At 35.9% G+C, this 15,421-nt stretch overlaps 1 protein-coding gene across 1 annotated transcript in view; it reads left to right on the plus strand.

Annotated features, from left to right (window-relative positions):
• Positions 1-15,421, plus strand: part of PDE11A (phosphodiesterase 11A) — a 103,743-nt gene that overhangs the window by 35,699 nt on the left and 52,623 nt on the right. The window contains exons 3-8 of the mRNA XM_059476152.1: positions 4,457-4,546; positions 5,432-5,572; positions 7,308-7,372; positions 11,394-11,526; positions 13,877-13,952; positions 15,350-15,417. Of these exons, the coding sequence (XP_059332135.1) occupies positions 4,457-4,546; positions 5,432-5,572; positions 7,308-7,372; positions 11,394-11,526; positions 13,877-13,952; positions 15,350-15,417 (573 nt within the window). The remainder of the gene's footprint in view (positions 1-4,456; positions 4,547-5,431; positions 5,573-7,307; positions 7,373-11,393; positions 11,527-13,876; positions 13,953-15,349; positions 15,418-15,421) is intronic.

A 15,421-nucleotide genomic window follows, 5' to 3' on the forward strand; every position in this document is an offset into this window, starting at 1 on the left:
TTCCTCTCGTAAGAGAAAATTTCAGAATTTACTTCCTGTGAGGTACACAATTCTAGAAAATAGCCTTCTTTTGCTGCTGGAACCAGCAGGGGTTTTTCTTATGCAGCAAGGGAAGAGTTTTACAGATTCCATAAGGACCCTCATCTCCAGGCTGTGCAGTGGAGGGAAAGGCGGTATCGCTTGACAACATGCATTGTCAGAAAGGGCTTGGCCAGAGGTCTCCCTCCTGTTTCTAATGACAGAAAGATTTGTATCATATGTGAAGTGATTGTGAAATCCAAACCCAGATGATGAAAAGAAACCCTAATTTTTAGCAGTTCAGAGGAACACTAAGAAGCATTTTACTAACTTATGTATTTTATGTCTCATCATCTATGAAAAGCTGGATGAAAGAAAATGAGTGTCACATCTCAAGACATTGTGCTGCTGTAGTATAGGTGTCCAGATGCTGATGTGCCCAGACAACTGTGTAACCAGGTGTGGAACTTTTGGCCTGTAAAACTGTCATCATGAAGAGGAAACATATGGAAGACTGCCCTTTAAAATTCTGAGGGAGCACTGGTGTGTTTCTGAACTGATGCTGTAAAAGAAAAGCATCCACTAACAAGCACAGTTTGTAGCTTACTTGTCCTAGTATTTAGTAATGCAGAATCTGAAAATGTTTCATACTTCCAAATACCAAGCTCCTGCTTCAGTTATTGTTGTGGATTTGAAGGTCTAACTTTGGGGCTGCAATTCTGGAGGTGTGTGGAGATACTAAAGCAATGGAAATATATCCTGTGGGAAGCCAAAAGTAACTCTGGTCAGGGCAGACATCTGATCTTACTGGTGTAGTTTTGAAATAAAGATAAGTAATCTTCAAGACCTAGCTGAAAATGTAAGTAGTTATGTAACTGAATACTGAAATTTCTTGTAATTATACTGTTTGTTTCCTTGGTAGTTGTGTTTTAATACTCCTAACATACAACAATGAAATAATAGAATTTCAAAAAGAAAAAAGTGAGATATTGAAGGTTCCCATTACTACTACTTCTTTTCATAGGTTTCCTGCCCTGATAAAATATTGAACAGTTTTTGAGTTCAGCTTTTTAGCTTTTGAATATTGCTGTGAATTTGTGAGGTGAGTGTAACTGCTACCCACTGATACTTACTGGGGGGTTAATGAAGAGAAACTGGGCCAGGTCACCTGGACCCTGAATGTCCAAGTGATTCACAATATAAACTTGCTAACCTGAAGTTACTGTATCTGAATACCTTACAGTTGTCATGAAAAAGAATCCAACAAAAATTAGTGTCTTTTAATGTCTCAGCACATTCATCAGCCTAAACACCATTTTTATAAAATCTACTATTTTATACTTACCCATGTGTTTATCAATATGTCACATAGAACTGTGATGAATCACTGCAACTACTCCTATTTGACAAAATAATTTAATGAGGCACATCTGTTAAAACTGGTTTTGATTTTTTTTCAATCCTGCCTATTTGCTTTCTTTGAAAATAACTTTAGTACCTCTGCAGAATATTTTCCTTTAATTAATTCGAAATAGATGTGGAAGGAAATTATCTTTCAGTTATATTCCCTTTTGCTTCAAAACTATTTTGAATAGCCTTCAGTTTAACAAAGGGAAATTACTTTATGTACTTCAGAGGGGTATGCTGCATGTTCTTCTACGAGTTTCACACAAAAACTTTGTGCATTGGTGTAATGGAATCACGTAGCATACTCAACCTTTGGGCCAGTTCTTGCCCTGGAGCACCAGGAAATTAGTAATTAGTTATCTTTCACGTAAAAGGAGGGGGAAAGGATGTGTCTGTCTCGTGGTGTTATGTACCATTTCCTCAACTTTTTACATTCTCTTTGGAGGGAAAAATCCCTGAAGTGAGAATCTGGCTTAAAAATACCTGCTGTGGCTCAGACAGATAGGAGCTGAATATGACATTATTCCATATTTTTATGGAGTGTCCACAGTCATAGCATAAGCATGTTAGAGGTGCTTGTAAAATAGTCTTAATGCTGCAGATCTAAATCTGTAATCTGAAATAATGCAATAACTGCTTTCTATCCCATTGAGCAATTTTGGTTTAAGAAGTCTTACTTAAAATTAAGGTACCATAAGAAACATCTTCATTCTTTGTGTACTTGGTGCTGTATTACAACTTGCCAAAAGTGGTTTAAGGAAAAGTCACTTTGACCATTTAGAGAGTACAAAAGTGTAAGAACAGCAGGCTTTTGTTTTGTCAATTTTAGGTAAACAGGAATAATTGAACCACAGGGTGATTCCTCTCTACCTGACACTTTTTGTCTTGGTTTTTTTCTTCATAATTGTTGACATTTATTTATTTCTTCTACTTAAGAAACAACTTGGTTTTCTTAAACAACTTGGTGTCCTTCTTAATTGTGCTGCGCCTTATACAATTAGTTTGAGTGGTGACAAGAGTGATGTGTGTCAGTGGCTTTCCAAGCTCTTAAGATGTCATAAAACAGTGTTTTATGGATGGTAATTTCTGTGTAAAGATCCAGTGCCTTGGAGTTTGGGTTCCAGAGACCAGTGGTTTACAATATTGCAAGGTTTTATTTTCTTCTCACTAAAAAGAAATTTTGGCTAGCTGGTTTTGTGATGCCTGAAGGTTCATAAGCTCCTCTTGTGCTTTCCTTTGTCACAGGGCCACATTAATTTTGGGAATGGAGATTCCAGTGTGGAGACAATAAATACTATTATTTACCTATTGAGTAAAAATATATCCAGTCTCATTAAGGTATTCAGAATTTCAGTAAAGGCCAGATTTTTCTTAAGTTAACTTTTTCTGCTCTGATCTCTTACTTGGCTGTCGTTTTTAGAACTATTACAAGAAAATATAGATAGGGAGGTTTTTTGTTTCATTTGAAAATAAAAAATAAAGTGAAATAAGCAAAATTCTCTCAGAGAAACTCTGACTATTAAAAAAATTAATCCCTCTTATCAGTTTTTTACATTTGTACTTTATTTTTCATTTTGTGTACTCTATCCTGTAGATCTGGTGTGATAGTTGGCTACTTTAATTACTGCCTCTTCAGAAAGGTGAGTGTTTGTAGAGTCTAAAGTGTCATTTTCCTTAGAGCCATAGGTAGCTGTGATGGGAAGAGGATGAAAGTAGGGTGTTTCCAAATGAGCAGTATAAGTGTGCACCCTTACAGTCTGCAGTTGCTGTGACAGAGTGCCAGGTGTAAAGGTACAAAATTCAGAGGATCTGAGGATTCTTTGCAAAAGCTCATCATTACTCAAACACAGACTAAGCAGGTAGGGAACCAGTGGAGTGCTCAAGGTAGATAAAGTATAACAGCAGTTGCTGCTGCTTCTGTTTGTCTGATATCTTTCCTCAGATATCTTTCCTCAGATATTCTCAATAGCCCACGTCTCTGGGTTAGCAGTGTTTTCCTAATTAAACAGAATTTCAAAGATAAATGCCACTCTCTTAATGCCAAAGTTTGTCACAGACAGGATTTCTTACAATAGACAGACAGACCAAAGAGAAGAAAGGTTAGCTGCTGCAGCATTCTTTTGGCTCTGTAAACAGCAGAGTGCCTCAACTCGCACTGGCTTTGCAAATGTTAAGGCTATTCAGCAGCTGTAAAATTTACTAAAAGTCTCAGACCTAAGCCTGGGAACCACTCAGGAGTGACAGTATGTTACATATTTCTTACCAGTGTGTGGCTTAAAAATGCTGGGTTTGTACTTTGATCCACTGTCATCCTTGTGAAGTGCCAGTCCCACAGCTATTCAGCTGTTTGACTGGTCCAGTTTGCTAACTTCACGCAGCCAACCTACAATCATTTTGGGCACCTCAAACTACGTTCCCAGTCCCTCCTTTTCAGGGACTTTTCATTACATTTTGTAATGTATGATGATACATTAAGGCCCAGTTTTTCAAGCATGTTCTTTTAATTTTTTTTTTTTTTTTACCTTCGTTGAGAAGACAATCAGTTTTCTGACTAATAGTGTAGGATCAATGTGCTGTGTTCCACTGTGCTGGTATTCTCCAAAATCTATGTAGAATTCCTCAACAGGAATGTGACTCAAACTTGCTTCTTGAGCTCAGAACAAAAAAGCAGTCCAGAGAAATAAAGAGTGTTTTCTAGGGAAGCTGTACTGTCTACAGTAATTTAAAGTAGTCTTCAGAAGACATTTTATAGGGTTGAGAATCCACAAATTGCCAGAGAAATTGTGGAGGACCCAGACTTCTGGGACCTGTGAGCTTAATTGTATTTGTTCTTTCCTAGATATTTGATCTCTTTCCATGCATCAGATGTGCCTTGCCCATGATAATTTCATTTTGTATTTAGTGCTCTGCTGAAGAGTGAGCTGAGACCTTCCTGTGATGTGTCCCCTGAGTTTAGGTCCCTTTACTAGAAAGAAATTGCTGTAAACAATTGCAGTTGTTTTTAATGACTGTAAGTTTCTTTCCATACTAGGTGATGCAGATGTACCTCCCCTTCTGTGGGATTGCCATATCCAATGCCCAGCTGTTTGCAGCTTCAAGGAAGGAATATGACAGAAGCAGGGTAAGTGCAAAGTGTACAGTGGACCAACATCAAACTTTAGTCTTTTGCTCCTGCAGGTTCCAGCTATGCATATGTGTTTGCTAAGCAGACAGCTCTATTTCAAAAACTATATCTTCAAAAGATTCCTGTTTTGATTGAGGCAGCAAGCAGACAGTGTGGGAGGGAAATCCACTTGTAGTGGTAGCTGTGGTTCCCTGATGTCAGTTCCACATCTTGAGGTGCTGAAACAATTGCATTTGTGGCACAGATGGTGCAGGAGAAAGTGTTACTTAGGCAGAGATTCAAGCTCTCATAAAATTCTACTCATCTCAGACCTCTGCCATTCTGAATTTTTAATATTTAGTTCATGTGCAAATAATGTGGATATATCTTTATAAAATTAAGCAGGGGAAAAAAACCCATATGTGAAGGGTTTTGACAGCATGTCTCCATAGAGTACACACTCATGATTGCTGGTGCTGTGCATGCATTGGGACAGGAGGATCTGAAGTGAAAATAATGCTCTGCTGCCCTGTCATTCCCTTGTCACAGAGGTCTTTTATTTTTTGAAGAAACAAAATGGTAATTTTGAGGGGTTTTTAATAATAGTTGGCTTCTTTTTTATCATCCTTTCTACAATGACAGGGAATTATATTTTTGTTAGCTTGCATCACAGGTCCAGAACTTCAGTAGAAATACCTCTAGTGGTATTGAACCTCTATTCCTTGACAAAGTATTAACAATTAATTTCAATTTTGTTGCCATAGTCATTAAGACCTTTCTTTGAATGAAGATTTCAAGGGATCACTCATATAAAATTGATCCCAGATATGAAACTTCCTTTGCAATGCTCCATGTATTTATTAGTTTACAACCAATACAAAAGTTTTCTGTCCTTGTATACAGGCTTTACTGGAAGTAGTGAATGACCTCTTTGAGGAACAGACTGACTTAGAGAAAATTGTCAAGAAAATTATGCATCGGGCCCAGACCCTCCTGAAGTGTGAGCGGTGCTCAGTGTTACTTCTGGAAGACATTGAATCACCAGTAAGTAGAGCTGCATGTCATGTGCAAGTACAGAACAGCAGGTGTTTTTCAGGGTGTCTCTATCCCAATAGGCTTATACTGTGATAGCAGTAAGTTTTTACATTGAGCAGGTGAAATGGAAATCCAGCTTTCAGAATAACTGAAGTATTTTTGGGTTTTTGCAATTACTCTGTCTACTTGACCCATGAATAATTATTTCATTGCAGAGCTCTGTTGAACAGATGGATGTAAACGGTATGAAAGTATTTGACAGTTTTGACAGGATCTTTCACTGGGACTTTGCAGTAACTGATATTCATAGGGTGTAAGAGCCTCTTAAAAAATGTTGGAAGTTTTTATGAGTATTGTTATTAGTAATAAATTAAGTGGCTGCCTTTATATTGGTAGCTCTCTCCAGTGTTTTCAGGCTATTCAATTTAAGCTACCCTCCTTTCCACTGATTTGAGAAGTAGTTGAAGGATAAAACATTGTTTTTAATATCTCTTTTTCCCTACTCAATTATTATTTTTGTATTCACTGATTCTGCAGTTAATTATTTGTTGCTAGGCTTTGACAAGTCAGAGACAGAATCGTAAATTTGTTTGTAGGGCAGAAAAAATACCCATTCTTTTCCTTGGAGGAAAGATATGATTCATATTTCATTTCAGTTAATAAAAATTAAGAACTTTCAATTGAGTATGCCCTAAATTATACCAGCTTTCCTAAAAGCAAGATCAAAGTTTTTATTTCACTTATGTTCTCTACTATAGAATTTTAACATTTCTAGTTCATTTTCTCTTTCTAGATTCCCCTAGCCACCCCCCTCGCCAATTTTATAATTGCAATATATAATTCTACTGCATTCTTATGAAATGTCACTGTGTTTATAAGTATAATATGATTTTTATTTTTCACAGAAATGTCCATTGTGTTAGGAAGTTGTGGGTGGCAGTTCATTTTTCTGCTCTTGGTACTATTTCTGCCTTTGAGCCTGGAGGGACTTTTCACAAACCACAAGCAATGAGTTCTTATTCCTCTATTGTGAAATATGGACAAAAATCTTAAACTTTTTCTAGATGGTCATAAATCTTAGGTTAATTTGGAGTAGAATAGCATCTTACCAACCACTTGGTAATTTTTACAAGTGGCAAAACAGTTATTTTCCTGACTTTCTCCTATTTTGGAGGGTTATATCAAAATAGATCTCTTTAGAGTAACTCAGTGTCTAACCATGTCTAAAATACTGTCATTTGTACATTGTGCAGAAAGCTTTTATGATTCAGAAACAAAGTGAAGATGGGAACACATCCAAAAATAAGGCCTCTGTTCTGTGTCACTTTTTGCCACTCCTAAGATGTTTCACTTATGTGTTCCTGACACATATGTTCAAGTGTGATTGGTTGCAGTTAGTAATGCAAAGCTGCCATTCTGCTTAATTCCCTATATTAAAAAAGTGAAGTTTGAGTAAAGTTCCATAATACATGTCCCAAAAGCCTTTACAGGGAAGCATATATGCTTGTGGAAAAGAGTTTTCTGAGAGAATCTGAAGATATAATTTGATTTGATATTGATTTTTAGGGAACTGTGCACAGCATGTATTTTAAACATGAATTCTCCATTGAGAGAATACAAATTTGTACTTTTATCCTAAGACTATTGGATAAAAATACAGTTTAAGCAGAGGAACCTTACATTACTGGTTTCTTAGATGTTTATTTATCTTAATAGTAATCTTAAGTTACTTCTTTTGTGACAGGTGGTGAAATTTACAAAATCTTTCGAATTGTTATCTCCAAAATGCAGTGCTGATACTGACAACAGGTTAGTGCTCATGTCTTCTGTGGTTATGGATAACTACATTTTTCACATGTAGTTTCAGGTCTGCTTGGTCAAGATTTTATTTTCTGATAGAACTTTGTGTAGATCTGATTGAAGAGTGTGAGCCTACATTTTTTACTCAGACAAGACACCTGCTTGCTTCAAATGGAGGCTTGCTTGAATGAATATATGTCCCTATATTTTTTTATATATGTATGTTTTTGTGTGTATATATGCACTAATGTTGTATCGGTGTCTCAGGTAAGAAACCAGGGGAAAACTGATTTTTTATGGCTGAACTCATTGATAACATGAAATTGTTGTTTTGCTTGATTAATATAGAAGTAAAAATTACAAAGTTATTTTAGATTGTTGATCTCTTACAAAATTGTTTTGTACAATTGTGTTGAGAGGTTCCCAGTAAAATTTTATTTCTGCTGTTGTCAAATTGGAAAACCTAGAAACTGCAGAGCATATGTATTTCCTAGAAACTGTGTTCCTGTGACTAAATCTTGTTTGGGAGCCCAGTCAAAATGGAAGTATATGTTTTGCTTAGTAGGATCTGTAAACACTTATAAAGGGCCAATTTTAAGTAATAAAAGAAAGATTTTTGTTCATGTGAGGTTGTTATATCAATCCCTGAAAGGTTACACCACTGGTAGCAGTTCACATAAAATGTCCTATATAGCAAATGAGGGGATGAGGATTAGGACTATTGTGAGAACATTTCTTCCATCTTGCAGGGCTCAGTGTTTATCACACAGGTTTTATGCAGATTAAATCATACTGATTCTGAAGGAGAATTTTGCATATCAAATGGCTGTCATGGTGATAAACCTTTTCATGGATTGATTTCACATCATTAGAAATGGGAAGTGTTAGAAAATTTCTAAGATGTGCAAGCTCACATCAGAGTCCCAGGCCACACAGAAATATGGGTAGAAGCTATCTCCTTTCCATGTCCTGCTATGGGAACGGTGAAGCAAATGGAAAACAAGAATAAAAAATAGGAAGATTTAAATATGATTAAATAATCTGTTGATTCATCTGGGAATCACAAGTTGCTTTTTACAAAGAGTTCTAGAGTAGCAGTTGGTCTTTCCTAGGGGGTGAAAATACATTTCTTTTATTCAGGGACAGGAGTATGAATCAAGGAATGTGGTTGTTATTCCTGTTTTTCTCAAACTTGATCAATAGCCAGATTAGTCAAAACAATGTAGAGTGGTATCAAGATAACCAAGCTGGCTCATTTCTTGTTACCATAGTTATATTAGCATGTTGCCACAGCAGTTTGTAGTAGCCTACTCTGCTTGTAGTCAAGTCAAGAATATTTTAACTTTATTCCAAGACATGAATAAACACATAAACTGGTAGATAGTCTTCATAAGATTCATAAAGGTAAATTTCTGTGCATTTTAACATAAAGATGTATCACTTTTTCTGTGATTATTTTTTCCTGTGGAGAGTGAAGTTGCTTTTACAAAGACCAAGGTTAGACTGGCAGATATGATGTCACATTTGGATCTAGCACAGGCACAGCTTGAGTTATTGGCACTATTGTACAAAAATAAAGGTTATTTAGGATACAGAACAATGCCGCGAGCCCTTGACATTTGAGCATTTTCCTAGTGAGTTTTGCCCTTTTCATTCTGCATTCTGCAGCTGTAACTGATGTCAGGTCATGAGACTTTTCATGTGGGGAAAAAAAGATTAGTTTCTTCATCATTACAGCAGTTAAGAAAAACATTATTTCTTTGAAATTTTAGTTGAAATCTAGACATCTCAGGCTGAGAACAGTTCTCATTATATTTTATCTAAATGAGAAAGGAGTTCTAAGACAATATTTCATGGATGCCCCAATATATTTTCTCACACAGTTTTAGAAGTTGGCTTTTTTTTTGCCTTCATAAATCTGCATGATAGCAGCTCACCTGTTAAATACCTAAATATATTATCATAATAAATATTCATACTTATTTTCTTTGCTGTTGTTTGTAAAGGAATGTCTTGCAAGGCCACACTTGCGTCTTTTTGTTCAGTTTCCAAGTTTTCATCACACACCGCAATCAAGTTTCTTTATTATCCATATTGGCACACTGATGCTCTTGTTTTTCCCAGTGATTTTCTTCTTGAAGTACAAGTTTGCCAAGTCCCCTAAATTTTCTCTGTCTTTGAAAAAATATTACATAAATGTTAGGATCCTTGGGGGTTGAGTTCTGGTATGATGTAGATGAAGATGAGCCTGATGGAATGTGCTGTGGAGTGTGCCTTTCCTGCACAGAAGCAGCAGTTTTGGCAGATGAGATTCCATTTTTGCAGGTAGCTGAGATAACAGCTCTCTAACCTGGGTACCAGTGGTAGTGGACAAGTCTCCTGCCTGGGCCAGAGTATGAGTTGTGTGGGCAAAAATATCTGTGCTCCTTCCTACTTGGGCTGGTACAGAGGAAGGGCTGAAATCCCTCAGCTGTTTCACTGTCCCTGGGATGATGTGCCTGTCTTCTGGAGTATAGATGTAGAGTGCTTGTTAGGAATGGAGAGAACATAACAGACCCTGCTTTTAAAACTTAATTATGAATGTTATCTTGTTTCTTTTACTTGAATTAATTTGCTGCTTAAAATGCTTGACACCCCAATGCAGTCCTGATGTATGTGTTTTATATGATAATATCATTCAGATAACTTATGGACTGGGAACTATGCATTCGAAATTAGATTCTTATCCTCAAAGATTTTTTGCTTCTAGAGTATTTGAAATAAATTAAATTATGAATTAAATGTTAAATTATAAATGTGATTTTTTTACTTAGCTTAAAACCCATTATTATTTATGTAAAGGTCTCTGTCAAAGTGTACACATAACATTTATTACAGTCATTCAAAATTCTTATCCCAATTGAAAGTGGATTCCTCTAGATTTCTGTAAATCATTATTACTTATAGCCTTTTAAGAATATTACATTTTCTTTTTGATGAGTGACGTAGTTGAATTAGTCTCCAGAAAATCAATGCAGTCAACAAAAATCAATCCTTTCTCTTTGATTGAGTCTTTCAAGGATTTCACTGTTCAGCCTGTTTTCATTCATGAGGAATGCTTCAAAGCCTTAAACTATTGTATTCTCCATAGCTTCTTAGTAACTTTTTTCCAAGAAATGTTTCTCAGGTGTTAAAAATTTACCAGTTTTCTTTTTAAAACTAAGACAGCAGGCATTTTTTTATTATCCAGTCATGAGTAGCCAGACATTGCCAATGTCAAGAACCTGCCTGAAATAAGTCAAAGAAAACATTCCTGCTGATTAGGTGAGGAATTTAAGGTCTGCTAAACACTGAGTTTTCTGAGAAGCTGCAGTGGAGTGTGGTGAGTTGAGGCCATCATTTTAGTGTCTTATGCTCATTTAGTGATAGCTCTCTAGCCCCTCAGTAACTGTGGCAGAAGCTCAACCAGGTAAAAATAAAGGAAACCTTCATTTCTTGTGCAGCTACTTGGATCTACCTGCTGCAATATACTTGCAGTATTGAATTTAAGACTTATTCAATGATCCCTTCTTCAGCCATTAGATATGGACTTTCAGATGCCAAAATTTTTAAAAGTAATTTTTACAGGAAAATTACTGAAAATAAAAATTGAAAATATCACAGATTATTAGATTAATTTTAAAATGTGTAGAAGAATATATTTTCAGGTAACTCTACAGAAAATATTTTTTAGAACTGGTTGCTTTTCATGAGCAGTCCTGTATCCTACAGAAACTTAGAACACAGTCCACTATTGATTCATAGGTAAAATCTATCAAATATTTTATTTACTTGATACACCAATGCTGTTTTCAATAGAAAGTTATGTAAAGCAGAGAATTTTTGAGGTACCACTTCAATAATACCAAATTATTGTTCTATAGTTAATTTTTGATAACTATTAATAATTGTGAATGGTTCTGCTGTTCCTATTAATGTGCATTTAAGACATGCTGGACTTGCAGTTAACGTTGACTGCATACTTTTCTTCCCTTGCCCTGCATTTTGATAGTTTCAAAGACAGTGTGGAAAAATCATCCTATTCAGACTGGCTAATAAACAACAGCATTGCTGAACTCGTCGCTTCCACAGGTCTCCCAGTGAACATCAGTGATGCCTATCAGGACCCCCGCTTTGATGCTGAGGTGGGAGATTTTTACAAATGGAACTAATTATATATTACTTTTGAGCATCACAGCTAATATAAAAATTTTGGGTTTATATCCAAGTGGCTGTGAGACATGTGAATATTTATTGAATTATTTTTTTCTATTCAGTAAGTTGTCCTGGTCTTCTATGGTTTTATAATGCAAACACAAGTCACTGAATTAGTCTATGACTTTTAGCAGTTTGTCCATGATTCTTTTTTTTTTTTCCTGTTTATAAATGATTCCTCTACCAATTGCCTTGATACTTATGCAAACTGATTTTTATTGCTGAAAATTTGTTGGTGTTCAGTGTTAGCAGCACCAGCGTTGTTAGCTGTTGGGGTGACTGGGGCTGTGCACAGACAGAGTGTGAGCAGAGCTGGCATCCAGACAGACAAATGTTGTTTGTGATCTAACTTAGCCAACCAACAGCTTAATTTGCTCAAATACACACTGGATTGGGTACTTCTTCAAGATACATTCACTCCCAATAAAAGTTGTTTGTGTATCTTAAGGTATTTTCATTTCCCATTAGAAAAGTGTAGCTACAGATAAAAATGTAAGTATACTTAGCATCTAAATAAATGTTAGAGGTGTATGGAAGGACAAAATCTTCACTGAATTCTAATCCAGCATTACTGTGGAGGACTTGGCCAGCACTCGGACAGCACATTAATCACAGCTTTGGTCAGAAAGCTTCCTAAAATATATTGCTACAGTAAGTGTTCTTGGAAGTGTTTCATGTTGAGAGTTTGCTTGGTTCCAGTTTTATTCCATGTGTCATTAAAGGGATTATCTCTCAAACCAGCAGAATTTTTTGAAACAAGAAAACATAAAAGGAGCCTGCTGTAGAAATATAAAAGAAAACTGCATTGATGGTAATCTGTTCAGAATTGCAAGTACAATTAATGCCTGGGGTGTTTAGATATGCTAACTTAAAGCATGCCAGTCCTTGATGTTTGCAATTGTACTTGTATTATATCATCTCCTGAATAATTCAGCTATCTCTTATTTGTTTCACAGTTAGTTCTTTCCAAGTTGGAGGCACTACCCAATATATATAAAGCAAATGATACAAAGGGCAATAATAATTTTCTTTTGATGGGTTCCTATGAAAATTTAATTCTTAAATTCAGTCTTTCTACTCAATTATTTCTACAGACAAGAGTAGTAAGAGGAACATAGTATCCCTTATTACTTAGAATCAAACATGTACTTATAGTTATGAACAGAAATTCTGTTCTCTGCATCAGTTGAAAATCATCTCTTATTTTTTTCTCAGAACACCATTTCTCATCTGCAAATGTTGATGCTCTATTTTCAATTCATTCATCAAGAATTTAATGCAAAAGTTCATTTCAAGACATACATTTTAATCAACTATTGCCCCATTCCCATGGATTTTAGGTGGCACTCCACACCAGTTTCAGTGATGAGTTCTGAGTATGTACAAATAGGCAGTAATCTAATTTAAACCTGAGTTACATCTTTTGCTAGCTAGGACATCACAGTGATCCCATCCTGCTTCCCATATATGAATTAATGCTGGTCTTTTAATTTTCTTCTATTAAACATTGCCTGTAGCAGTGGCAGTTTTAGTAAAAGAACATCTCCTGATCTTCTCTGAGTGGACCCATTCCATTCTCTGATCTCTTTTGAAAAACTGTTTTCACATTTCAATGCAGTGACACTAAAGAATAATGTTACTAATTGTAGAAAAGAGAGAATCAGTGAAATTTGAAATAAATTGTGAAGTTGTATACTGTATTAGCTAGAAAACAATAAATGAGGCAGTAAATTTTCATTGGAACAAAAGGACCATTTATCTCAAATCTAGGGTTTGACTCCATCCTCATCTTTTTTACTAACTTTCACTTCTGCCCAATTCCCTACTTACTTTCACCTTTCTTCTGAAAATGTGTATTTCCTGTAAGCCTCCTTCTACAGCTGCCTCGCTAAGTGCCATTTCAGTTTGAGAATTGGGAAGGGTACTTCTAAGCCAAACTTGTTCAGTGAAAGTTATCTCTACTAATCCACCAGTGTAAGTAATCCAAAATTTGTCTGGATATTGCCTCAATTATAGTTTGTCTTTAGTGCCAAATCAGAGTCAAATAGTGCAAGCTTAATGTGGCAAAGATGCCAATGTTTTTATATTTTTCGGCAATTTTTAGAATCATCCCTATGACTTTTGGTTACTGTGGATGAAATTTCCGCAGATTTTCTTCTGAGAGCTGATTCATATGAAATGACATTTATAATGTAAACTTACTTCTTGACATTTCTATTACTATGATTTTAAAAAATGAAAACAGCATCACTAATGGAAGCTCTCATTTCTACATTTTAGGCTGACCAAATTTCTGGCTTTCACATAAGATCTGTTCTTTGTGTTCCAATATGGAACAGCACCCACCAAATAATTGGTAAGACTTCCCTCATGGCTGCGTAATTTTTGTGCTAATGTAAATTTAGTTTTATCTTTTTAATTCTATGTTCCTTTACCTTCTTTTTCCAAGCTGAATATTGTTAAGAAGTTACAGTACCTAGGATGCATGCTAAGTATCCAAGAAGGGATGTTTTGACTTGGATACTGTATGGACTTTTTCAGCTTTCCAGCTGTGTTGTTGTTAAGTTATATATTGTACTCAACTATAATAAGATGAAAACAGTAATTCTAACCATATTAGTGAAAAATGTTTTATCTGCATTGATGATTTCCTTGGGTTTCCTTCTTTAGTACACAGGCAACTGTCTGCAGTCAAGCTAAGTGTTCATTTCCCCCTAATGATAAACTCTGGGTGCAGTCAGGGAAGATTTGCTGGAGGGGCTTGGCAGTGGTCAGAGTTGGCCATTGCAGTGCTGGTTGCTGGATCACGATGTGACAGAGTTTCAGAGGATCTTTGATAGGATTCTTTGCAGCTATGCTACCCCAGCAGTTGGCCCTGTGTTATTACCTGCTTTTGGCACAAAAAGGAGTGCTTGTAAATAACAGTGCCAGATTCCTGTGCTAATGCTCCTCAGAACTGACGTCAAAGCAATCACAATTTACACTGGCAGGGCAAGAGTAGATGCCTGTGCCTTGTGGCTGCCAGGGAGAGCTGAGATCAGAAGTGCACTGCTGAAGGCACTTGGTGTCATGCTGGCTTTTTGAGCTTCTTTAGCAGAGGTGACGTGGGAGTTGTGCCTTTAAAAACACATCTTGTTGTTTGTTGTGAACTGTGCCGTATCTTCAAGAATGAGAAATAATTTGAACTCTTGACAGTGGATTGCTCTTACGGTATTTTTCTAAGGGCTTATTGTAGCTAAATGAAATAGAAATGTTTGTTGTAGAAACCAGCATTAGTTCAGAAAATGCATTTTTTCATTGGCTCAGTAAATTAATGAACCAGTCATGAGTATAAAAGGGTTTATATACCCAGGTGATGCTAAACTAACTAAGATTTTAGGAATGAAGGTACTGATTTAGTAAATTGTAATTGTAACTCCAAATTTTTAGGACAAACTTATGTGATTGCTGTTAGCAAAGTGAAGTGAAGTGATCAAGATATTTCTCAAATAGATCTTTAACCTTTTGTGAAAAGCACTGTGAGTAACTTTTAGATTTGCAGTATTACACTTAGAGAGTAAAGCATAACAGCTGAAAGCACAAGTATCAAAACAATCAAATTATTGCACATCTGTGTCTAATTATTTTCAGAATAAATATTTGCATTTTGCTTTTCAGTTTGAAATATGTGGTTTACATTTTACCAATGAATAAAACATTCTGCATTGTGCATTAATGAATGAAGATATTAACTCATATTAACTCTTTCTAAAGGGGTAGCTCAAGTGTTGAACAGGCTTGATGGGAAATCCTTTGACGACGCTGACCAGCGACTGTTTGAAGTAA

The sequence above is a fragment of the Ammospiza nelsoni genome, chromosome 7 (assembly GCF_027579445.1).
Source record: "Ammospiza nelsoni isolate bAmmNel1 chromosome 7, bAmmNel1.pri, whole genome shotgun sequence".
NCBI lineage: Eukaryota > Metazoa > Chordata > Aves > Passeriformes > Passerellidae > Ammospiza > Ammospiza nelsoni.